Source organism: Nicotiana tabacum, chromosome 1 (genome assembly GCF_000715075.1).
Source record: "Nicotiana tabacum cultivar K326 chromosome 1, ASM71507v2, whole genome shotgun sequence".
Taxonomy (NCBI): domain Eukaryota; kingdom Viridiplantae; phylum Streptophyta; class Magnoliopsida; order Solanales; family Solanaceae; genus Nicotiana; species Nicotiana tabacum.
In genome coordinates, this window is record NC_134080.1 from 38,709,952 (window position 1) to 38,735,651 (window position 25,700).

The 25,700-nt window shown below is 39.4% G+C and overlaps 1 protein-coding gene and 1 pseudogene across 1 annotated transcript; both read right to left on the reverse strand.

Annotated features, from left to right (window-relative positions):
• Positions 1-93: 93 nt before the first annotated feature.
• On the reverse strand, positions 94-3,278 carry LOC142179519 (transmembrane 9 superfamily member 11-like; annotated as a pseudogene).
• Positions 3,279-16,902: 13,624 nt separating this feature from the next.
• LOC142162598 (uncharacterized) lies at positions 16,903-17,415 on the reverse strand. The gene has a single exon (XM_075218850.1). The coding sequence runs from the start codon at positions 17,413-17,415 to the stop codon at positions 16,903-16,905; it is 513 nt and encodes a 170-aa protein (XP_075074951.1).
• Positions 17,416-25,700: the final 8,285 nt, after the last annotated feature.

Consider the following 25,700-nt stretch of genomic DNA (forward strand, 5'->3'; position numbering starts at 1 on the left):
TTAGTCCCTTTCAATGCAACAAGGGAGTACCAAAAAAGCAAACATTTCACCAATAACTAAACAGACCGACCATACAATAAAGTATGCAAGAAATGTTTTCTAAGAAAGCCAGTTTTTGTGCCTGCAAAATCCCAATGCAAGTTTGTAACTCATTTCGTACACAATCTCAGAATTTAGTTTCTCTATAACAATAACTTATTGTCTTTGAATTATATGAGGTACTATCTTGGATGATAGAAGTTTGTTGAATTCAAAAAGTAGTACAACACCACCAACAACATACATACATACATACCCAGTATAATTACACAAGTGAGATTTCAGGAGGGTAGTGTGTAGGCAGACGTTACCCTACCGTGTGGAGATATAGAGGTTGTTTCCGAAGACCCTCGGCTGCAGGAAAAATGAAAAGTAGTACTACAAAACTATCAAATTCTGCAGCTAAGTTACTTAAATAGTTTCCAATTGATCTTCAAGATATTCTGCAGAAAGTGAAGATAGCAACTGAACCAGATGCAAAGAATAATTTCCACCACCATCTCCAATCTTCAACACAAAGATGCATAAAAGACACTTGAGCACATACTACTATCAACAGGATCAATACTACCAAAAGAAACCTGAAAACATAGGAAACACGACCGAGCCATAAGCTAGACATGATGAAATATAGCTCAATGAAGAGAGTTCCAAATAGAAAGAAGGGTTCCTGCTACGATTACAAGCAACCAAGTTGGAAATCTATTTGCTGAAATTTGATTGCTACGAATAGGGTACTCGAGATATGGTGCTTTGTCCCAATTAGGGGTGCCAAAATATTTAAAAGAAAACAGTTAACCACCCATATTATCCACTAAAAATGGGTTGGATAATGAACTTTTTAAAAACGAGTCAAATATAGATAAGAATCATATGGGTAACCAATTGATAATCAATTGGTCTAACATTTACATTTGTAAAATCTCAAATTGGGGGTTCCTCAAGGTATAGAGACTAAGAATTCTCCCAATAGTGATCATATGCAAGAAGTTATGGATAATATGGTGACTCATATTATCCACCGGTTAACCCGTTTTTTATCCATATTAAATATGGGTCGGATCGGATAATTTATCCATTTTCCATTACCCATTTTAGACCCGACCCGTCCATTTAGAGCCCCTAGTCCCAATTAGTCCATCTATGAGTGTAAAGGTACTGATATGCAAAACCAGAATAACAGCAGGATAATGCAAGTAGAGATAGGAATTGCACCAGTACTATGACTTCCCCATAAGAGGAAATTCAGAATAGTTAGTATAAGAAAAGCAAGAAACTTTCCAGGAAATAGAAAACCATCCCTTAGTGTCACCACAATTCATTGTTTTCAAAAGGCAAACAGCAACATACAACAACAACAACATAACCAGTATTATCCCACATTATAGGGTCGGGGGAAGGTAGTGTGTACGCACACCTTACCCCTGCCTTGTGAGAATAGAGAGGTTGTTTCCAATAGACACTCGCCTCAGAAAAGCATAAGCACCACATTAATAAAAATATAGACAAAAAGGGACTGTACCAAAAAGCCATATAAAACAACAAGATAGTAGGATGATCAACAATGAAAGAAAACAATGGTTAGTCATATAAACCTACTACCAACAAAAAGCGAGACTGTGTGCCATTACTATTATTATGAACACTCTAGAATACCTGCTCTACTATCCTAATCCTTGACTTCATACCTTCCTGTCAAGGGGTCATGTCTTCGGTCAGCTGAAGTTGCACCATGTCTTGCCTAATCAACTGTCCCCATCTTTTCTTTGACCTACCTCTACCGCTCCGTAGGCCCTCCAATGTCAACCTCCAAACAGCAACATATCCTGCAATAATTCCTAAGAACATATAGAAAAATAGAATTCCAGAATTCGACACCCATCTCCAACCGCCACACAAAGTAGTTCAGACACGTCGCCAACAACAAGTTTCCATCCATATGTGCTTGCGCCTCTTTATCAAAATCTTTGTATCGTGCTAGATCTCCTCGAATTGTCCTCATCAAGAAAATAATAAAAACAATTCCTGCTAGAAAAGTGATGACCATCAACGAATCCAGAATCGAAAACCAATGAACTTTTGAGCCTTCCATTTCTAATTATGCATCCCATCTTGATGGCCACTTAATATCACTCATCATAGCTAAAATCAAATCCCTAACCTTAATCATCTGTCCTACTGCTTCAAGATCACAATTAATTTCGACGAATATTTAGCATATGGTGTTAAATTCTTCAGCAAATTTATGTCATGTTGAAAACTACAGTGAACAACTTCAAATCCAACTACCATATACCCTGGTGCATCTGTGTTAGACCTGTCATCAGTTGTAATCAACTCTGCCCCAATCACAGCGGGCATCGTACTTTTCATACTTATGAACCAATACAGTAAATTTTAAATGGTTAAACACATTATATGATTTATCAACCTTAACACCAACAGGATAATCAGCCCACCAAAGAAAAATATCATCTTTTTTCATATATCGAATAGCAGGAAGGTTATCAAGATTCAGATTAATCTGAAACATATTATCAATCCTTTCTTTCAGAATCTTGAATTCATTAGGTGATAATGGCACAAACAGATTTTACTCTCATTCAGAACTATCTTTCACACCTTCTAAAGGTTTACAGAAAGGTAATTAACTATAATATCCATAAGGTATTTATGTGTTAATTGAGGTTAAGGAATTCAATTTTACAGATAACTGATCACCCACCTCATGTTTGTGTGGAAAACTACCAGGTAAATAGTAACCACTAACACATTGAAGAAAAATGTAATAGACTAATACCCTTTTCTTGAATTTTTCTAAGAACCCCATGAAAATAATCTAGACTATTGAGTCACCCAGAAACATTGGCGGAGCTAGAGATTAATGTGTGGGTTCGGCTGAACTACTTTGATCCAAACTCTATATTTGTCTTTTAAAAAAATTATTCAATATATATAAATTATTAATTTAAAACATCTAGACTCTTGAACCCATAAACTTTAAATTTGGCTCCACCTCAGCCCAGATTTTGTTTTTTGGGATTATTTTTCAAGGACTAGGTGGAGAGTCATAATAAAAATAAAAGATGCATGAAACAAGAAAATGTACCATATTATATTATTCAAGAAAACATGCATGCAGCACTATAATGGCAGAAAAAAATGGGGAGATTGAAATGAAAATGAAGAGAATTTGAAGAAGAAAAGGCAAAGGAAGATGAAAGGAATTTGTGAAAACTATTTATATCATAGTGCTGGACTTTGGATTTGGTCCATTTGGTAGGGTGATTATCTAGACGTGTGTCGTGTGTCCAAAAAAGAAAAAGAAAAAACTAGACGTGTGCTTTATTGGCATTTTAAATAAGAACTTTGATTTTGTGACTTCATATTGGCATCTCATCACGTGACCCTTCTTATTGTACAAGACAAAGTCAGCAAATAAATTAAAGGGAAAAGGATTTAAAATAAATCTCTTTCATACAAAATATCTTAATTTTTACTTTCATTTTAGTTTGGATCATTTATACCATTATTGTTAGCTAAAGCCTAAACATTACGTATTTGCTCTTATACTTTAAGCTAGTGCGCTCTCTCTCTATATATATGTTAGGAAAATGAATATATTTTTTGGGACAGCATAGTAAAAAGTAGGATAATATATTTTGAGAAACAGTATAGCAAATTAAGATGGTGTACATTTATTTTCCAGATAAGCTGATTCGCTTTTAAGAAAAAAAAATATTTCTGGTGGTATTTACGGTACTTTTTATTCCCAATTAATATCATACCAAAAATGAAGTCACTCTTTTAGATTTATCATGGTTTTTAATGTGTTTTTTTTTTGCCATACTGTACTTTACACTTTATGTGGGAAGGGGGTGCCGGGGTGGGGTGTTCATTTTCCCATAGAAAGTAAAAAAGATTTTAAAAATACGGGATTGAAATGTTCCAAACAATTATGCTTTTGGCTATAGATTATCAATAAGCAATATAAAAGGGAAGCATAACCACGAGTGCACGTAATCATTTGAAAAAGGTTCAAAGAAAGTCCAATTCAAATTTCAAAGAGAGGAGTGATAAATAGATTTATTTAAGAATTAAGAATAGTAGAAGGAATAAGACAGGAACATGTCAAAACTTTAATTTTGAAACCAAAAACTTAAAGAAATCAATAATGTAATGTTTTGTGGGTCAAAGTGAGCAACAATTATGAGTGAAAAATCATGAGATCTTAATTTTAAATCTCATTAAAGACAAAAATATTAAGTTTTTTTTTCCATTGGTTTAAGCATTAGTAAACATAGTGACATAAGTGGTATCCCAAGAAATAAGTCAAAGGTACAGGTTAATTTGAACTCTTTTACCAAAAAAAAGTGAGAAATAACACAAAAAAACGACTATTATAATATATTAGCAAAGGAAAGATTTACAGGCTCACTCACCAGCTCGGACTGCAGATCTTATATATGGGCTTCGACCAAAATTCAACACCAAAACTTAAAGAAGAAAACTCATGTGGGGTCATCATTTCAAGCACAATATACTCTATGAATGATCCCAAAAAAGACACATCTTCTACTTTTTGTTTTCTAGCTTATGATTGTATAGTTCATATATATGTTATGAAGCGTAAAATAAATATATAAAGATGTTATTTTTCAAAATGGATTAATAAGAAAGTAATGTAAAACAAAACAAATAAATAAAATAGTATTATTTAATTATTAATTATTAATGTCGACAATGTTTTTTGTTAATGTAACACTAAATTGGAATAATTTTTTTTCATTTCTTAATTAATGAAGGAGTTGTCACTAAAGCAATAGAAGAAGCTACAAATGAGCTTATCAAAAACGGGGATTTACATCGAGGATCGGTTCTAACCTCAAACTTGTTTACTGTAGTTATCGATAAGCTAACTGTTTACCCTTAAAATTGGATAACAATTAAACTTATATGTAGTTTTAAGGATATGTGATTTTATTTGGCACAAACTGATAAATATAAGAATTAATATTAGAAATTAACAGGAGCAAACCACTATGATGAACAATTGTGATCCTCGAGCTAAAACGTCTCGAACTAACTAAGTATGCTATTGAAAAGTATAAACAACAGAGCTTGCAAGAGAAAAATATAGTATACTGCCTTGTTATGCGTGAATTTATAATAATTAGAATCCTCTTTACTAGAGAAATCCTATTTATGGTACAATTCTAAATACAGAAGCAAATCCCGTGATAGGCTAAATAACTGGTCCTGATTCGATACGTGCCGAGATTTTCGCTACGATCTTTGCCCGATCACGGATATCTCGGCTTTCTGTTATTCGACGTAGCAGGCTTCCTTCGATCTTGCTCGATCTCTTTCTCGCTTCGATCTCGATCGCGGCGGGTCTCGATCTTGATTGACCATTGATCCACGAGCTTACCAATCCATCTCCGTACCACGTTCCAATATAACCGAGGTCGAGCCTTGATCTTTCTTCCCGATTTCGGTTAGTCGTACAAAATTAGGCAAGTCCGGTTTTGACCATACACATAGTCTCCTCGTTTTTTTGGAGTACAATGACAAGAAATGAATTGAGTCTTCAAACTTCCCCTTAGTTTATCATGACGTAAGCATTGTGGCGTAAGCGGCAGAGGTGACCGAAATGTCCCGTCGGTTCGATTCCCAGGCATTTAAGGTGCGTTAGTTGCCGACCGACCACTACCGGTATTGAACCGTCGACTTCAACCTATAAGTGCATCTTTCTTTATCTTTCAAACTTTACCAACAAATCTCCTTCACTCTAATCTTCAAAATCTTTGCCTTCTTCAGAGCTCTGTATTTCCAGATCTCTGAAACTTTTAACTTGTTTCATTGTAAAACACCAAACGTTCTTCCCCCGTTTCATCCTTCTCTACTTATAAGAATGGCTAAAATTTCAAAAATCGTTCTGCACAAGGAAACCACCTCTTTATCAAAGTCCGCCAGCGCCGCAGCAGGGGGCAAAACATCCCGTCGAGGACTTCGTTTCGACGAAGTGTGCCACTGCTGCTGATTTCAAGGTGAAGAATACACCCTCGACACCTGGTCGATGTGAACTGATGTTAAGGTAAATATGTACGAGTACAGAAGGTCTCCTCGAGAAGGTGAAAAATGAGTGCAAATGGGCAGGCAAGGATGTAGTAGTTCCTAGCCTCGAGGAATCTATAACAACTTACGTTGAGAGGTATCTGAGTGTCTATACTTACCCCTTCACGATAGGTCCCTTAGACCCTATCATCGTTGCCTTTTTAAAGAGGTACGATGTCACTCTGGACCAAATTCATCCGTCGTTTTGGAGGATTGTGATCCTCCTCTGATTCCTTGCAAGCAAGATTGAGGGGCATCCTTTTACCCTCACTCACCTCATGCACCTCTACAGCCCCCAGTTTTATCGTGGAGGCATGATCAATCTTTAGCGCCGAGCCACCAAACCCCCATTCTCGAGCATAGACGAGACCTGAGACCGGGGATGGATGGGCATATTTGTTCGAATAAAGACTTCTAATCTAATCCCTGCCGAAGACATGTCGTTCTTTGAAAAGTGGAATATGAAGCGTAAGTACTGCTTTGCCTTTGAATATTTATTTTTGCCGTTTTACTTCTTGTCTTCCCCTCATCTAAGTTTTTTGTGTTACAACTGTAGTCGTTATGCTGGAAGTGATCCCCGCCCTGAGGCAATGGGTCGAGGGATTAGTACCGCAAAAATCTTACTCCGAACGTGCCTGGATGGAGTTATCGAGGGGTCAATGGGAGAACCGTAACCACAGTAATCTTCTTTCCTTTGAAAGGTTTTCATTCGGGCTTTGTTATTGTACTTACTCATTTTTTTTCATTTTATAGGCCTCAGGATGTATGTACCAATGAGGCCCCCCTCTATTGAAGAAGAGGCACTTCTTTCCTTATTTGCCCCGAAGTAGGGCAAAGAGAAGAAATGAAAGGAGGCTCAAAGTTTTCCAGTCCCGAAAAAGAAAAGGTCGGCCAAGAGGCCCTGTAAGCCTAAGGGGAATGTCATCCATATAACTCTGGAGTACGTCCAACAGATAATGGATGAGACCGAAGATGAATACGGAGAATAAGAAAACTCTGGATTGGTGACTCATGCGCGAGCTGGCACCGAGATTCAAAGAATAGTTGGACAGATGGAAGCCGAAACTGCTTTGCCCTGACCTGATGAGCCCGAGCCGGAAAGATTCTAAGATCCCTCAACTCGAGGTAGGAGGGATACCGAGGAGGCGGTCGTGGTTGGCATAGAAACCATGCCTGATGTTTCCCGTGATGAAGGCAGAGCTCCAAAAGATTCACTTGGAACAATGGAGATTGGAGATTTCTTCTCGCTGCCTTCGTTCTTTGATACGGCAATCAAGGACGCCCAGGCGATGGAGACTCGCCACGACGTAGAGGTCTACGAAGCAGAAGATCTTTTCGGTGGCTATTTTTCTGAAGTGGAAGATGTCACCAGTTTGGGTAACTTGGACGTACCGAGGAAGAGCTTGAATGAGGCTTCCTCGAGCTTTAAACTGACCAACAAATTCACGACCCCCAGCGTTGATCCCGAATGTAAGCGGACACTTATCATCTCGATCCCAGAGGATGCTTAAGTTTTCTCTACCCATGTATAGGTGGCTAGCTATCTCCGATGCTTGATCACTGAAGAGGACCAAGCCAAGATGGATGCAGTGGAAGTTACTTGCTTGTTCAACGAGGCCAGCCCAGCATGCTCTGAATCGGGTAAGTTCAAGGGCCATTATCTTTTTATGACTTTGAATTGTAGATATCTCTAACATTTTTTTCCTTTCTTGTAGGCTTCGATATTGCATCATGAGGCCTTTCTTCGAATCCGAGAGGAATTCAAGGCCTAGGTCCAGGGCCTCACTGAGAAATGTAATATTTACAAGCTTCTTAGAGAGAAACTTCTGGTAGACTTGGTGGCGGCTCGAGATGAGCATGCTGAGATGGCCGAGCAGGTATTCTGAGTTCTTTATGATAGTGAGGACGAGTCAGAGATAACAACTAACAATCTAATTCTACAAGTTCGACAGAGGCTCGAACATATTAAGGGCCTCTAAGAGCAAATAGATAGAGTACGAGCCGAGGGTGAAGAGTTTAAGGGATATATGGACATTTTGGCTGCACAAAAGGAAACCATTCAAGTAGAGTTAGATTTAGCCAAGTCACAACTTCGATCTGCAAGAGATAATGCCCCGGTCCAAGTTAAGAAGGTAGAGGAGCTCGAATCCAATTTAGCCAGTTTGGCCAAAGAGCTCAGGGTTGCCAGATCTTAAGCGGCCCCAGCAAATACTAAGGCCGAGGCTACTGCGACACAATACAAAGTCGATGCCGAAGCCACCCTCCAGCATGCTAAGGGCATGGTGGATCATTCGAAGTAGCAAGATCGAAGGGAGGCTCTCGATAGGGTCCTTGCTCAAGTTTCGATATATCTGCTGAACTCGAGATCGCCAAGGCTGAGGAAGCAACGGCTCAGAAGTTAGCATTTATCTACGAGGATTCCGAGAATGTGAGTGGATCTAGTGGAGAATATTCTAAGGGCAAAGAAGCTTCATCCGATAAGGACCGTACTGCTTAGGCCAGTAATTTTTGCTTTTGCTTTGAGGCCAATCAACCTTTGTAAAGAAATTTTTGATCGGGCCATGTAGCCCTTGTAAAAAAACTTTGATATGTCAAAAGCTTTTTTCTTTCCATGGCTCCCGAATCCGTTGTCCTTTAGTTATTTTATGCAAGTGTCAAAGTACCTTAATACAAAGTTATATAGTTGTATTCAATAGTCCCAGATCAAATATTCGAACTTGACCTGAGGCAGTTTTCGATAAATCGGATCCGAGTAGAATCATTTATCTAGACTCAGAATAAGGTAATCTTTGAGTTTGATGTTCGAGTGAGAATGTTATCTCGAAATTGAAATCAGGTGGCCATTAGGCTCGAAGAACAATCCCTGAGTGAGAATTTATTCGAACTCGAGTTGAAGTAGCCCTTAAGCTCAGTAGTCGAGTAAGAGTAATAATTCGATCTCGAAGTGAGAGTAGCCCTTAGGTATTTGTATTTGACTGATCTGGCCTTTGTAGAACGATCTTTTTAACATATATAAGGCTTTATACCCTTTTTGGCTTTTATGATTTTTTTTCCTTTACTTTGTCATTCATGTTCGCAAAGGTTGTAATGCCTTAGCATGAAATAATAAAGTCGTGTTCGAGGGTTCGAACAAAATCTTGCTTTTACTGCCTTTATGGGTTAAGGCATTATCGGAGTTTGATATTTATCGACGTTTTTTCTCGAAAATATCTTAAGTACTAAGATTTGGTCTAGGGTAGCCTTTTAGAACCGGTTGTGAAAGAATTCGTAGGCCTGCTTTGTTATGAAATTCGGACGTTTCTGAGCCGTGTTAATTTGGCTTTAGCCTCTTTAATTCAGGATTTACCCCTTGGGCTTATTTTCCCGTTTTACTTCGAGCTTTCCCGAAGTGTCAGTCGAGTGGGGTGGCCGTGGCCTATAAAGATCGAGAATTGCCTAAATTGTCTTATGATCTCAAAGTTTTAATGATTCGATCTCATTTATTTTTTGGGCGGCAGTCCCCGAGCAAGGGGGTAATTGTCCGAGCTCTGGTTATTGTTGGCCCTTGAGCCTGTTTACATAATAGATCGAGTGTATGAATTTATAAAGTAGAAAAAAATTTCTAAGGCATGAGATATTGGCAAGAAAAAATACTTCTCTTTATAATTTATTATACATGCATACATGTTTTGTGCTAGGGCTCAGGCAAATTACGGAGCATTGTTCGTTTGACCGTTTGACCCTTACAAATTTTCCTGTCGAGGCCCTGATGCCATGAAGTAATTTCCTCGCAACAAAGTTTGCATTCGAGGGTAATGTTCTCCAGTATTTGAGGTTGATTGTAAAGAAGCCTCGGATACTGTTGGCTCGTTCTAAGTTAGCAGGATCAATGATTGCCTCGTTAAAAAACCTCGCCGGAAAACCTTTTGGGACAAAATCGGTCTAAGGGAAAAAGAGTGCAACGCGTGATTTTAGACCTACAATCTTCGCGTTAAGGAGTCCATTGTTATTTCTAATTGAACACCTGCAGGAGTTAGTTTCAAATATACATGAAAATGGAGAACGTCGTACCTTAGCAGTAGTATCGTTTTAGGTGCGATAAGTTCCAATTGCTCGATAATTGTTCGCCATTCATTGTACCGAGCTTGTAGGACCATTTCCCAATGATTTCAATAACCTAGTATGGTCCTTCCCAGTTCGAACTCAACTTCCCTTCATTTGGATTTTGGGTGTTGAGGGTGACCTTTCTTAGCACTAAATCTCTGAAGTTAAAATGTCGAAGATTGGCTCTTCGATTGTAGTACCTTTTAATTCGCTATTTTTGACCAGCCAATCAGACGAGGGCAGCTTCACATCTTTCGTCCAATAATTTTAGGCTCGTATTCATGGCCTCGTTATTTGACTTTCTGTTGCATATGGGTTCTTCGACTTCAATAGGGATTAAGGCTCAGCGCCATAAACTAATGAGAACGGTGTTGCTTCGGTACTAGATTTTGACGTTGTGCGGTACGCCCATAGAATCTCGGGCAATATCTTTCTCCACTTCCTTTTGGCATCGATCAATCTCTTCTTAAGGTTCCGAATGATGGTTTTGTAGGTCGATTTGGCCTGCCGTTTCCGCTGAGATAATAAGGCGTCGATAAGATTCTCTTGATCTTGTGATCCTCGAGAAATTTAGTCACTTTGTTGCTGATGAATTTCTTTCCATTATCACATACGATCTCGGAGGGCATCCTCAATTGACATATGATGTGGTCCCAGATGAAGTCTATGACTTCTTTTTCTCTGACTTTCTCGAAAGCCTATATTTTAACCCACTTAGAAAAATAATCAGTCATAAATAAAATAAATTGAGTTTTACCTGGGGCCGATGGGAGAGGGTCAACGATGTCTATTCTCCACTTCATAAACGACCATAGGGATAAGACCGAATAGAGATGCTCTTCGGGCTGGTGAATCATTGGTGCATATCTTTGTCATTCATCGCATTTTCGAACGAACTCCTTTGCGTCCTTCTCCATATCGGTCCAGTAGTATCCTATTCTGATTACTTTGTAGACCAATGATTCGGCACCAGAATGATTTCCACAAGTGCCTTCGTGAACTTCCTGTAGGACGTAAGCAGTATCTCCCGGTCCCAAACATATTTCCACTGGTCCATCGAAAGTCCTTCTAAACAACATTCCGTTTTTGGACAAAGTGAACTGTGCTGTCTTTGTGCGTAAAGCTATTGATTCCTTTGGATCCGATGGGAGCTTTCCGTTCTTTAAGTATTCTATATACTTGTTTCTCCAATTCCACGTCAAACTCGTGGAATTTATCTCTGGGTGGCCTTCTTCGATCACCGACCTCATGAGTTGTACGACAATCCCGGAGTTGAGTTCGTCGTCTTCGACCGATGAGCCTAGATTGGCAAGAGCGTCGACCTCGTTGTTCTGTTCTTGAGGTACATGCTGCAAGGTCCACTCCTTAAACTGATGTAGAGTTATCTGTAGTTTTTCCAAGTATCTTTGCATTCGGTCTTCTCGGACTTCAAAAGTCCTGTTAACTTGGTTTACCACGAGGAGGGAATCATACTTGGCCTTTATGTCCTCTGCTCCCAAACTCTTAGCTAGTTCGAGACCTGCAATAATGGCCTCATATTCGGCCTCATTGTTAGTCCATTTCGTAGTTCTAATAGATTTTATAACTACATTACCCGTGGGTGATTTTAGTACGATGCCTAGTCCGGACATCTTCACATTCGAAGCACCATACAAAAAGAGGGTCAAGACTCCCGAAGATGTACCAGATTTCATCAGTAGTTCCTTTTCAACCTCGGGTACGAGGGCCAGTGAAAAATTAGCCACGAAGTCTACTAAGATTTGAGACTTTATGGCAGTTCGGGGTTGATACTCAATATCGTACCCATTGATTTCGATGGACCATTTGGCCAACAAGTCCGACAGTTCGGGTTTGTGCAAAATATTTCGAAGAGGATAAGTTGTCACAACATATATTGGATGGCATTGGAAGTAAGACTTTAGTGTCCTAGAGGCGCTTACTAAGGCAAACGCTAATTTTTCTAAGTGTGGATATCTAGTCTCAGCCTCACCTAAGGTTTTGACTAACATAATAGATAGGGAATTGCGTACCTTGTTCTTCTCGGACCAGGACTCTACTTACCGCTATCTCCGAGACTGCCAAGTACAAGTAAAGTTGTTTGTCCAGTTTCGGGGTATTAAGTAGTGGCGGGCTAGATAGATACTGCTTTAGTTCCTCCAAGGCCTGTTGGAATTCCGGAGTCCATGCAAAATTGCTCATCTTCTTAAGTAGTGAGAAGAATCAGTGACTCCTATCTGAGGACCTCGAGATGAATCGCCCTAGGGCGGCTATGTGCCCCGTTAACCTTTGCACGACCTTTACATTATCCACGACCGTGATGTCTTCGATAGCTTTGATTTTATCGGGGTTGATTTCAATCCCTCGATTGGACACCATAAAGCCAAGGAATTTGCCCGAGACAACCCCGAATACACACTTTTCCGGGTTGAGCTTCATTTTGTACTTCATCAGTATATCGAAGGTTCCCTGCAAATGCTTTAAATGGTCCTATGCTCCGCACAGAGTTAACTAGCATGTCATCAATATAAACTTCCATATATTTTCCTATTTGTTCTTCGAACAATCGATTTACTAGGCGTTGATATGTTGCACCAGCATTTTTTAGTACGAATGGCATTACATTATAACAGTAGGTGCCGAACGAAGTCTTTTCCTGGTCCTGTAAGGAAAGGAATAAGTTTTTCCTGAGCTCGGGCGTTAGCCCCGTGCCCAGGTATACCTTTCGTTCGGGCTGATGTTTGGTCAGTACGACTTGTTCTAGCTCTTCGGCCATTGTTTTGGTGGCGTCAGAGTCATTGGGAACTATGAAAGATCGAGGTATCCTATAGTCGTCGTCCTCATCGGTCCCCCACATCTCTGGTTGGGTCGAGGCTGGTGTCTTGTCACGATTCGAATTTTTCACCCTCGAGAGTCGTGATGGTGCCTACTAATGCGAGCTACGCAAACCGACTATTTAAACACATCACCTTTTTACAAATTTTATATTCTTTAATAATTATAAAAGCAATAACGTATAGACAACGAAAATTACAATAAGCGGAAGAAATGCAGTAAACTATTTGAAATATGTATCTAGTACAACTGTTTGAGCTTCGACCACCCAGAACTGGTGTCACAGTTTCACAGACGATCTAAAAATACTACATACAAAGTCTGAAAGATAAAAGATATATTGTTTCTGAACTAAGTAAATAAAATAGGAGTAAAGGGAGAGAGGGAGACGCCAGGGCCTGCGGATACCTGCAGGACTACCTTGAATCTCCGCGTGGACTGAAGGCAGCCACCCAATCTACGGTCCAAAAGCTGCTGCTCCGGGATCTGCACATAATTTTTTTAACGACAAATAGGTATTTTATTCATCTTCGACAACATATTACATTGGGTTGTGGGAGAAGCCAAAACCTATCAACTCCCTAAGAAAAGTTTGAAAGATAGATAATTCTATCTTTTTATACAAAGGAAGTGTTTAAGGATTACCGCCAGACGCACTACTTTCAATCAAGGCGGATCGGAAACAATGTCAGTATTTTTCTTGTTCGATATATGAAAATTAGGCAGATTCCATCTATCAACATTAAGGATCCCTCTAATGTGACTTGGAAGGGACGTAAAGTTGTGAAAGATTTCATTTTGACAGAGATTATAGCTCAATGTTTCCATCCTGTCAGCAGCATAGTTAACTTCCCTGAAGCAGTGTGTCAAGACAAACCCATTTTATTCTTTATGTCTTCTTAATTCTTCCACTTCCTGAAATATTCGCCAAGGACTTTTGTAGAATCCATTTACACAGTCTACGAAAATTTTTGAATCACTTTCAGCTATAAAATAATTCAACATGTTAGTAATACACCAATTAATACCAAATAACAGAGCTCGTGCTTCTGCCCAGTTACTCGTTCCAGGCCCCAAAGGGAGGGTGTATGCACAAATTAGATGGCCATCATTGTTCCTAATCGCTCCTCCCCCTCCATAAATGCCATCTTTGCAACTTCCATCAGAGTTAATTTTCACATAACTAGCTGCAGGTTTTATCCAGTTCACTAGGGAGATTTTCTTGAAAAAAATAGTGCTTCCAAGTAATTGAGATATGTTATCCCAAGTTGTATTCAAATGGACGCTACTAAATTGAGCCATTACTAGATGAGAAATAGTGAAGGCTATTAAGGATAAGGATCTCTTAATACTAGTCCTTTCAGTATTGTATTTTGCATTGCATTTGGACCTCCATATATCCCAAGAAGCCACAGCTGGTAAATGGTTAGCAATCATAGTTGAGACAGGATTTAAATATTTTTTGCTCCACCAATTGATCAGAACCTGTCTATAGGATATGTTAGTGTATGGAATACCTAGAGGGTTACATAGTATTTTTCATAGTTCTTGTGCAAAGTTGCCACCACAAAATAAATGTTCTATATCTTTAATGCCAGGTATTTTGCAGCATAAGCATCTGGATGGAATGGCAAAACGAAATCTTGTTACTCTATTATCCATAGGTATCCTGTCCCTTAGAGCTGTCCACATTATAAAGTTTATCTTGAATGGTACCTTTTTCTGCCAAGTCATAGTATCCACCCATGTTTTACTCTTCTTGTTCCGGAGGATTTGCCAAGCTGAGGAAATGGAAAAAATGCCTTTAGTATCTTCTGTCCACACTGGCATGTCCATTCCTTCCATGATCAATTGAATATTTAGGCTACTTATGGTGTTCTTAACACTCTCTGGTAGGTAAATGTCCCAACCATTCCAACACTATTGCCCTTCAATTAAAATCTCACATATCTTGAGGTTCTTTGGCTTAATTCCTTCAGGTAGAAAGTCACTTAGAGGTCCTAAGTTGGTCCAATTGTCATACCACATAGATATATCACCTTTTTGCACTTTCCACAAAATATAGTGATCCACTCTCCTTTTAATCTTGCACATGAAATTCCATGATTGTGATTGCCCTGAATAACATTGCTTCACCAGAGGGTGCGACATTTGACAATATTTAGCCATAAGGAATTCCTTCCATAATGACTGACTTGTTCTCAAATTCCACCATAGTTTAGTTGTAAAAGCATTACATGTATTTTCTAGTTTCCTGAAACCAACACCTCCTTCAGAGTATGGAATGCATAATTTATCCCATGCTACCCAATGGCATTTTTTCTTCTCAGCTGTGCCGCTCCAGAAAATCTCTCCATCATTCTCTATTTGGTGGAGGACTCCTATTGGTGGGTGAATAGCCGTTAACATATGCATTGAGAGTGATGTTAATACATGTTTGATCAAAATTGCGCTGCCACCAATAGAAAGAAATTTAGCATGCCAACCATCAATCCTATTTAGTACTTTAGTAATCACATCAGAAAAGATGGAGATCTTCTTCTTTCCCACATATATGGGACATCCCAGATATTTAAAAGGAAGAGTTTTATTTTTCATGGTAGTGATTTCTTCCACTCTAGTTATTTCTTCAGGTTGTGTAGTAGGAGCTAGTATCACTCAAGACTTGTTTTTGTTGATTAATTGTCCAGACACCGCCTCATATGTAGCTAGAGTCTCCATGAGCATGTTAAGAGAATTCCTGCACCCACTAGAAAATAAAATAATATTATCAGCAAATGCTAGGTGGTTAATCAAAGGACCTCTTTTATTCATATAGAAGCCTTTGAAATCCTCTCTACAAGCAATAGAATTCAATTTATTAGATAAAAACTCAGCAGATAGAACAAATAAAGATGGAGATAAAGGATCCCCTTGTCTAAGACCTCTCTCTAATTTAAAGAACCCATGTATTATACCATTGACTATTAAAGAATACCAATTTCCTGATATGTTCCTGAAGATCATATCGATCTACCTTTCCTTAAACCCCATCTTCCTCATTAAAATACATAAATATGGCCATGAAACTCTATCATAGGCTTTGGCCATATCTAATTTCATAACCACATTACCATTGGTATTTGGTTTACCAATGTCTTGAATAATCTCTTGAGTTAAAAGAATATTTTCAGTAATGGACCTTTCTTTTACAAACCCACTCTGGTTCCTACTGATAAGATTATGAAGCACTTTATTTAGTCTAGAGCTCAATAGTTTAGCAAAAATTTTGCTAATAATATTACATAGACTAATAGGTCTTATATCAGTGAATTATTGCGGTGAATTAACCTTGGGAAACATCACTATGCATGTATGCGTAAAGTATTTAGGAATATTAGCACCACAAAAAAAAGCTTGTATGACTCTAGTCACATCGGAACCTATAAATGTCCAAGTGGCTTGGAAAAACTTCGCTGTGTAACCATCAGGACCTGGAGTACTATTAGGATTCATGGAGAAAACACACTCCTTCATCTCTTCTTCAGAGGGCATGTTCTCTAAAAACTGATTGTTATCCGCTGAGACCATAGGAACAACACTTTCCAGATCATAAAAATCATTATACTCCGGAGTCCGGCAAAAAATGCCTTTGAAATATCTAATTGTAGCTTCGGAGACTTCTTTAGTGCCTTCCACCCATTGGTTAAATTTATTCTTAATTTTATTGATGCTCAACCTTCTTCTTCTATCTTTAATAACCCCATGAAAATAAGAAGTATTAGAGTCTCCATCAGTCAGCCAGTCTACTCTAGCTTTCTGCCTCAGGATGTTGTCTTGAAACTTCAGATATTAAGTATACTCAGCCTTGGCTTTATTAAGATTAATTCGATTATCCTCATTATTGTCTTCCACCAGCAATTGTTCAAGGAATTCAATTTGTTTTTTCAGTCTTTTAGGATCCTCAAAAATATCCCCATACGTTTCCCGTGACCAAGAACTTAATCTAGTAGAAACCTTCTTAAGCTTTTGATGTAGGGTCCACATAGGGTTTCCTAGATATTCCTCTTCCCAGATATTTTTTACCACATCCTGAAATTCTGCATGTTCAATCCACAAGTTTAGAAACTTAAAGTACTTAATATTGCTCTCATTGCCATTACCAAATTGAATGAGTGGAGGCGAATGGTCAGAATAGGCCCTTGCCAAATGAGTGATAGTGGTTCTGCTATACAGATCAAACCATTCACAATTATGTAGAAACCTGTCTAGCCTCTTCCAAATAGTATTAGGGGCATCTCTATTATTACACCATGTAAAAATGTTTCCAGTAAAGCCAGCATCTTGCATACCACAATCTCTCATACAAGAAATAAAGTCAAAACTTTTATCAATTCTATAAGGAGTTCCCCATTTTCTCTTCAGGATCAACTATAATATTAAAATCGCTCATGATAGCCCAGGGGCCTCTCAGGACATTAGACATAACATTTAGCTTACCCCATAAATCTTTTCTTAACAAAGTTCTACATTTTGCGTAAATAGTTGTAATATGAAGCACTGTAGTAGAAATTATGTGATGTAGTCTGCAAGTGACATATTGCTCAGAGTCAGTCACTATGTCAACTTCAAAATCATTGGACCAAAAAAATCATATTTTGTTATTAACATTTGAGTGCCAACCATGCATCCCAATTTGTCTTATGTATCTTTCTATTTGGTCTGCATTCATAAAAGGTTCTTGCAGTCCAATAAAACTAACCTTGTATTGATTTTTAAGAGTCTTGAGTCGTTCAAAAGCACTTTGGGATTTAACGCTCCATATATTCCAAGAGATTGTGTTAATCATTGTAGGCAAAAGGTGATAGAGCTATGATTTCCTTCAGTTGGCATTGTTCTTCATAGTATTAAGCCCTCTATTTTCCAATGTAAAGCCCTCTTGGGGATAGGTTGTTGTTGTTTGCTAAGGTATGATGGTCTTGACTTATTTACATATCCACATCTTCATGCAATGTAGTATGTATACCTTTTGAACTTTCTAATTCAGTATCTGAGATAGACTCCTTCCTAGGTTGGAATTGAGTTTCCTCAACTTCTTCCTCAGATTCTGTCTCATAATGAGAATAATCATCATTTACCTTCTCTTTGTCTTCTTTCTCTGATTTGTGGGTCTCGTTCCTTATATCAAATTCCCTGGAAAAATTTGTTATAGCGTTAGGGAGATGAATAAGATCTGTATTGTTAGTCTGATCCTTTCCCTTCTTTAGATCTTCCTCTATATTAGGATGTATCTCCAGATCTGGAGGTTTAGAAAGCTTCCACATTTCAAGATTCAACATCTTCTGACCTTCTACACTCTTACTGTGATCTAATCCTTGATCTTGATCTGTGAGCTTGGCTTTGTCTTCCTTAGCATCATCTCTATTAAATCTCCTTTTCTTACGTGTTGTCTCTATTTCATCAGGATGTTTCACTTTTTCAACAAAATTGTTCTTCTTGGAGATTTTGATTTTCCTGAAACTCCTTGTTTAGGTTGGCTTCCTGCTTTGTTCACCATAGTATTTCTCTGTCTCATCTGATCGACACTCTCAATTCCCATAGAAGTGAACGTCATTTTTTGAAGTCTGATTGATATGCTCTTATTGATTTCTTTATTATTGCCATTCTTTATTGATTCAACCTTCTTTTGCTTTTCATGATTATCTTTACTACCTTGAGGGATGTCGATGGAGTTAGAGTTCTTTGTATGATCCATCACTTCAGTAACCATCTCGATTTGATTGGACCTTGGATTGGCCAAGATTCATTTCTTTCTGTGCCCTCATTTTGTGGCTTGTTTGGGACCTTCTGACTTTCAGCTAACATCATGGTGGGCTGAACATTGCTATTGTTATTTTTGCCTTTCTTCTTTCCCCTACCATTAGACACAGTAGTCCAACCTTCCTCATCCTCTATATTTTTCACATTCATGGAAGTTGAATCTTTAAGCTTGTTACTAATATTTGTTTTAGATTTATTGTCGACTTGCATTTCACTAGCACAACTCCCCCCAGTTCTCTCTTCTCCTTCTCTTTTTGACTAGGATCTATATCTTTCCTCTCGTTAACTTTGTTAACATTTTGTCTCAGCTCAGGATGAAGAATTCCACACTTAAGGTCACTATGACCTTGCATTTTGCAGTGGTTGCAATATTCTGGTATAGATTCATATTCCACTTTTTGAAGAACAATTTCTTTTTGTCCTTTCTCATTGAGAATATCTATCCAAATCTCTTGAAGCAAAGGTCTTGTTATATCAATTTCAACTTTAATTTTTGCACTAATTGGCCTAGTCTTTGATAGAGTTACCTTGTCAGTGATAATAGGAATACCAATTAGCTCCACAATTCTACATAAAGCTGCCCATTCAAAGAAATGCCACCGTAAATCTAGTAGGTTAATCCATACCGGGGCTATAGTCGTTTCTACTTCAGGTTTGAAATCAGTGGTCCACTTTTGCAATTTTATTTGCATTCCACCAATTATTAGAAAGGTCCTTCCATAAACGTTTCGATGGTCTTCTTCTGAATCAAAGTCAATGAAAAAAATTCTTCAAACTGTACGCACCTATTTTGACTGCTCCTTTAAGAGGGATCATTCGAGTAAATTCAGAGCGCACCCTTTCAATAGAGGGTATGGTTCTTGGGAATTTGCCTACAATAGTGAGTCGGCATGTCTCTACTAACATATCATGTTCCTCCTTTGTAAAACTTACCACCGACTTCCCATCGACAATTTCATATGGTCTATGCCTGAGTTGGATTTTTTTCTTAGTTGAGGTTCCATTGTTGCTAGAGCCTCCAAGTCTTGATGCAAAGTTCAGGGGAATAGTTTCTGCCAGGAAGGATTCAGTACTTGGAGCTACTCCCTTTTTGGGAATTGTTTGTTTGATTTGTAGATATATTTCGATGAGCTAGCGGAGGGAAAGAGGAATTTTGCATGTTAGTAGGGTCCGGTGGAGTTGGGGGAGGACCGGGAAATTTTCCTATGTAGTCGGCGGTGAACATTGCCTTCGAATCTGACCGTTGGGTGTTACCGTTTAGAGAGAGAGTTTTATGTGGGTGTGTCTAAAATGGATCTGCACACAATGCAGAGTGTAGTATCAGCACAATCGACCCCATGTGCTGGTAAGTGCCTAGCCTAACCTCGGTGAAGTAGTGACGAGGCAAGGACTATACTACCAAATAAACCTGTGCAATTTAACTATATACAGCGGAAAAGACGAACAATAATATACAATCAAGTATGGGAGGGTAACATGCTGCGGGGGAACTATTAATTTAGAATAGAAAGACAACAGGTAATTGAAAGAAATAACATATCTCAGATATCAACAAAGAATCAGAAATCAATAAGTGCACGGCATCACCCTTCGTGCTTTTACTCTCGTCCTCACCAAAACAATCAAGTAATGAAAATGTGCACGGCATCACCCTTCGTGCTTTTACTCTCATCCTCACCATATAATCAATATAATCGGTACAGAATTGTATATAGTGCATCACGGCATCACCCTTCATGCTTTACTCTTTCCTCACAAATCATATACGGCATCATCCTTCGTGCTTTAACACTCTCTCACCAAAACAATACACGGCATCACCCTTCGTGTTTTAACACTCTTCCTCACCCCAACAACAATCACAAATAATAGCGCAAGGGAATAAATGAAATTACAATAAGAATTCCGGCAAGGAAACAATAGTTCAACAATAAAGTCCCGGCAAGGGAACAACATCAAAAGAAACATCAACATCCCGACAAGGGAGATAACATCAAAAACAACAATATCCCGGTAAGGGAGGCCACGTAATAGTTCTCTTCTTTTTCTCACTTTTACTTCATAACTCACTTCACAACTTGAGCCAATGCTCCAAAAGGTTCAATTACTACTTATACTTTCACATTTCATTGTACAACTTGAGCTAACGCTCCTCAATGTTCAAATGTCTCAGTTACTTCCACAACATTTGCCCAACAATAGAAATCATCATCAAATCATGAATAATACAACGAAGTCATAATAATCACAATTAAGACTCACGGGCATGCTTGACACCAACATATAGATACTGGTCACCATGCCTATATGTCGTACTTGACAAATACCACATAGCAAATAAGACTCGACTCTTAATCCCTCAAGCTAAGGTTAGACAAAACACTTACCTCGATACCACAAACACAATTCAAGTCTCTACTATCGCTTTACCTCTTGATTCCACCACCAATTCGCTCGTATCTAGCCACAAGTTACTTAATTACATCAATAAATGCTAAATGAATCAATTCTAATACATGAAATGAGTTTTCTAAAGTTTTGCCCAAAAAGTCAAAAATCGCCCTGGGCCCACGTGGTCAAAACCCGAGGTTCGAACCAAAACCCGATTGCCCATTCCCCCACGAACTTATATATATAATTTGTTTTGAAATCGAACCTCAAATTGAGGTCCAAATCCCCAATTTTTGAAAAACCTAGATTCTACCAAAAACACCCAATTTCCCCCATGAAAATCTTTGATTTTGAGTTGAAATCATGTGAAAAGATGTTAATGATTGAAGGAATTGGTTTAAAATTGACTTACAATCGATTTGGAAGAAGAGTTGTCTTTGAAAAATCGCCAAAGAGTATTTTTGTTTTGAAAGAATGTGAAAAATGATTGAAATGCGTCTAAGTTATGAATTTACAGGTATCTGATGTCGCAATTGCGACCAGGGTTCGCAATTGCGAACCCCTCAAAAAATTGGACTTTTGCATTTGCGATCCACTCAGCTTTCCAGTCATCATCGCATTTGCGAGAGACCGTTTGCAAATGCGAAATCGCATTTGCGAGAAAACAGTCGCATTTGCGACTCAGGCTGCCAGGTCCATTCTTCGCATTTGCGAAGCCTGCAGACCTGATCACACAAGCTGAAAACCTGCAATTTTCCAAGTCCAAAATTCACTCTGTGGCCTATCCAAAACTCACCTGAGCCCTCGGGGCTCCAAACCAAATATGCACACCAACCTAAAAAATCATACGGACTCGCTCGTGCATTCAAATCACTAAAATAACATCAACAACTATGAATTTAGCATTAAAATCATGAAATTTCTTAAGAACTTCAAATTTTTCAATTTTTATCAAAAACGATCCGATTCACGTCATTTCAAGTCTGTTTCTTACCAAAATTCACATACTTATCTTAAATCACATATAAGACCTGTATCGGGCGCCGGAACCAAAATACGGGCCCGATACCATCAAGTTTTAAACACAATTCATTTCCAAAATTCATAAATAATCTCAGAAAATAATTTTCTTAAAAATTCATTTCTCGGGCTTGGGACCTCGAAATTCGATTCCGGGCATAGGCCGAAGTCCCATATTTTTCTATGGACCATCTAGGACCGTCAAATCACTAGTCCGGGTCCGTTTACCTAAAATGTTGACCGAAGTCAACTTAAATCCATTTTAAAGTCAAAATTCATCATTTTTCACAGATTTTCACATAATAGCTTTCCGGCTACGTGCCCAGATTGTGCACGCAAATCGAGGTGATGCCAATAAAAGTTTTTGAGGCCTCGGAATGCAGAATTTACTTTTAAAACAAGTGATGACCTTTTGGGTCATCACATCCTCCACCTCTAAAACAACCGTTCGTCCTCGAACGGACAGAAGAAGGAAGCACCTGAGTCAGAGAAAAGATAGGGATAACGGCTTTGCATATCAGACTCGGACTCCCAGGTCGATGCCTTAGTGGGCTGATCTCTCCACTGAACACAAACAGAAGGAAAACTTTTCGATCTCAACTGACGAACCTACCGGTCTAGAATAGCTACCGGCTCTTCCTCATAAGACAAGTCCTTGTCCAACTGAACAGTGCTAAAATCTAACACGTGGGATGGATCACCGTGATACTTTCGAAGCATGGATACATGAAACACTGGATGCACGACCGCTAAGCTTGGCGGCAACGCAAGTCTATAAGCCACCTCTCCCACTCGATCAAGAATCTCAAACGTGCCAATGAACCTAGGGCTAAGCTTGCCCTTCTTCCCAAATCTCACGCCCTTCATAGGCAACACTAGAAGCAATACCCGCTCACCGACTATGAATGCCAAATCACGAACCTTGCGGTCGGCATAACTCTTTTGCCTGGACTGAGCTGTATGAAGCCTATCCTGAATAATCCTGACCTTCTCCAAGGCATCTTGAACCAGATCCGTACCCATCAACCGAGCCTTCCCCTGCTCAAACCATCCAACCGGCGATCGACACCGCCTACCATACAAATTCTCATATGGAGCCATCTGGATACTCGACTGGTAGCTGTTGTTGTAGGCAAACTCTACTAAAGGAAAAAATTGATCCCACGAGCCTCCAAAGTCAATGACACAAGCTAGGAGCATATCCTCCAAAATCTGAATAGTCCGCTCGGAGTGCCCGTCCGTCTGAGGATGAAATGTTGTGCTCAACTCAACCCGTATGCCCAGCTCTCGGTGAACTGCTTTCCAGAAATGGGAGGTTAACTGCGTACCTCGATCCGAAATGATAGACTCGGGCACACCCTGAAGACGAACAATCTCCCGGATATATATCTCAGCTAACCTCTCGGAATAGTAGGAGACTGCCACAGGAATGAAATGTGTTGACTTGGTTAGCCTATCAACAATAACCTACACTGCATTGAACTTCCTATGAATCTGTGGGAGTCCAACAACGAAGTCCATAGTGATATGCTCCCACTTCCACTCAGGAATCTCAATCTTCTGGAAAAAACCACCAGGTCTCTGATGCTCGTACTTAAACAGCTGACAATTCAAACACCGAGCCACATATGCAACAATGTCCTTCTTCATTCTTATCCACTAATAATGTTGTCGCAAATCCTAATACATCTTCGCGGCGCCCTGATGAATAGAGTACCGAGAACTATGGGCCTCCTCTAAAATCAACTCTCGAAGCCCATCCACATTAGGTATACAAATTTGACCCTAAAATCTCAAAAATCCATCATTACCTAAAGTAACCTACTTGGCACCTCCGTGCTGCACCGTGTCTCTAAGGACACACAAATGGGGATCATCATACTGCCGATCACGAATGCGCTCCAATAAAGAAAAACGAGCGACTGTGCAAGCTAACATACGGCTGGGCTTAGAAACATCCAACCTTACAAACTGATTGGCCAAATCCTGAACATCCAAGGCAAGCAGTCTCTCACCGACCGGAATATAAGCAAGACTGCCCATACTGGTTGACTTCCTACTCAAAGCATCGGCCACCACATTGGCCTTTCCCAGATGATATAAGATGGTGATATCATAGTCCTTTAATAGATTAAACCACCTTCTCTGCCTCAAATTTAGCTCATTCTGCTTGAACAAATACTGCAGACTCTTGTGATCCGTGAACACCTCACATTCCACGCCATACAGATAATGCCTCCAAATCTTCAACGCTTGAGCGATGGCTGCTAACTCCAAATCATGAACCGGATAGTTCTTCTCATGAATCTTTAACTACCGTGAAGCATAGGCAATGACCTTGACATCCTGCTTCAACACCGTACCCAGTCCAATATGAGATGCATCACAATAAAATGTATAAGGCCCTAAACCTGTGGACAAAACCAACACTGATGCCATAGTCAGAGCTGTCTTGAGCTTCTGAAATCTCGCCTCACACTCGTCCAACCATCTAAACTGGGCACCCTTCCGGGTCAACCTGGTCATTGGGGCTGCGATAGATGTAAACCCCTCCACAAACCGACGATAGTAGCCTGCCAATCCCAAGAAACTCCGGATCTCTGTAGTTGATGCTGGTCTGGGCCAGTTCTTGACTGCCTCAATCTTCTTTGGATCAACCTGAATACCCTCTACAAATACAACATGACCCAAAGGAATGCAACTGAACTCAGCCAGAACTCACACTTCGAAAACTTAGCATACAACTGACTATCTCTCAAAGTCTGAAGAACCACTCTAAGATGATGCTCGTGCTCCTCCCGGCTACGGGAATAGATCAAAATATCATCAATGAAGACTATCACAAAAGAATCCAACTAAAGCCTGAACACTTGGTTCATCAAATCCATAAAAGTTGTTGGGGCATTTGTCAACCCGAATGACATCACCAGGAACTCATAATACCCGTACCGAGTGCGGAAAGTTGTCTTAGAGACATCGGATGCCCTAATCCTCAACTGATGGTAGCCGAATCTCAAGTCAATCTTCAAAAATATCTTGGCACCCTGAAGCTGATTAAACAAATCCTCAGCAACGAAAACTTGTTATTGATTGTAACCTTGTTCAACTGCCGATAATCAATACACATTCTCATCGATCTGTCCTTCTTCTTAACAAACAATACTGGCGCACCCCAAGGCGAAACACTAGGTCTAATTATAGGTATTTATCGGGCGGGATGGGACGGGCTGGACACAAAAATGGTCAGCCCGTTATGGTTACGTGCGGGTTGTTAGTGTCCTGAAGTTAACGGGCTGGTGGCGGGCTGGGATTTTTTGGGTTCTATAGGGCCCGTACGGGTTCGGGCCTAGCGGGTTCTGGCGGGTCGGACTTTCATTTTTTTTAAACTATCTTATATTTTTCTTTTCCACCTAGTAACT

Coding starts and splice junctions, on each gene's coding strand:
- LOC142162598 (XM_075218850.1), bottom strand. CDS start 17,415: ATGAGAGATTGTGGTATGCAAGATGCTGGCTTTACTGGAAACATTTTT.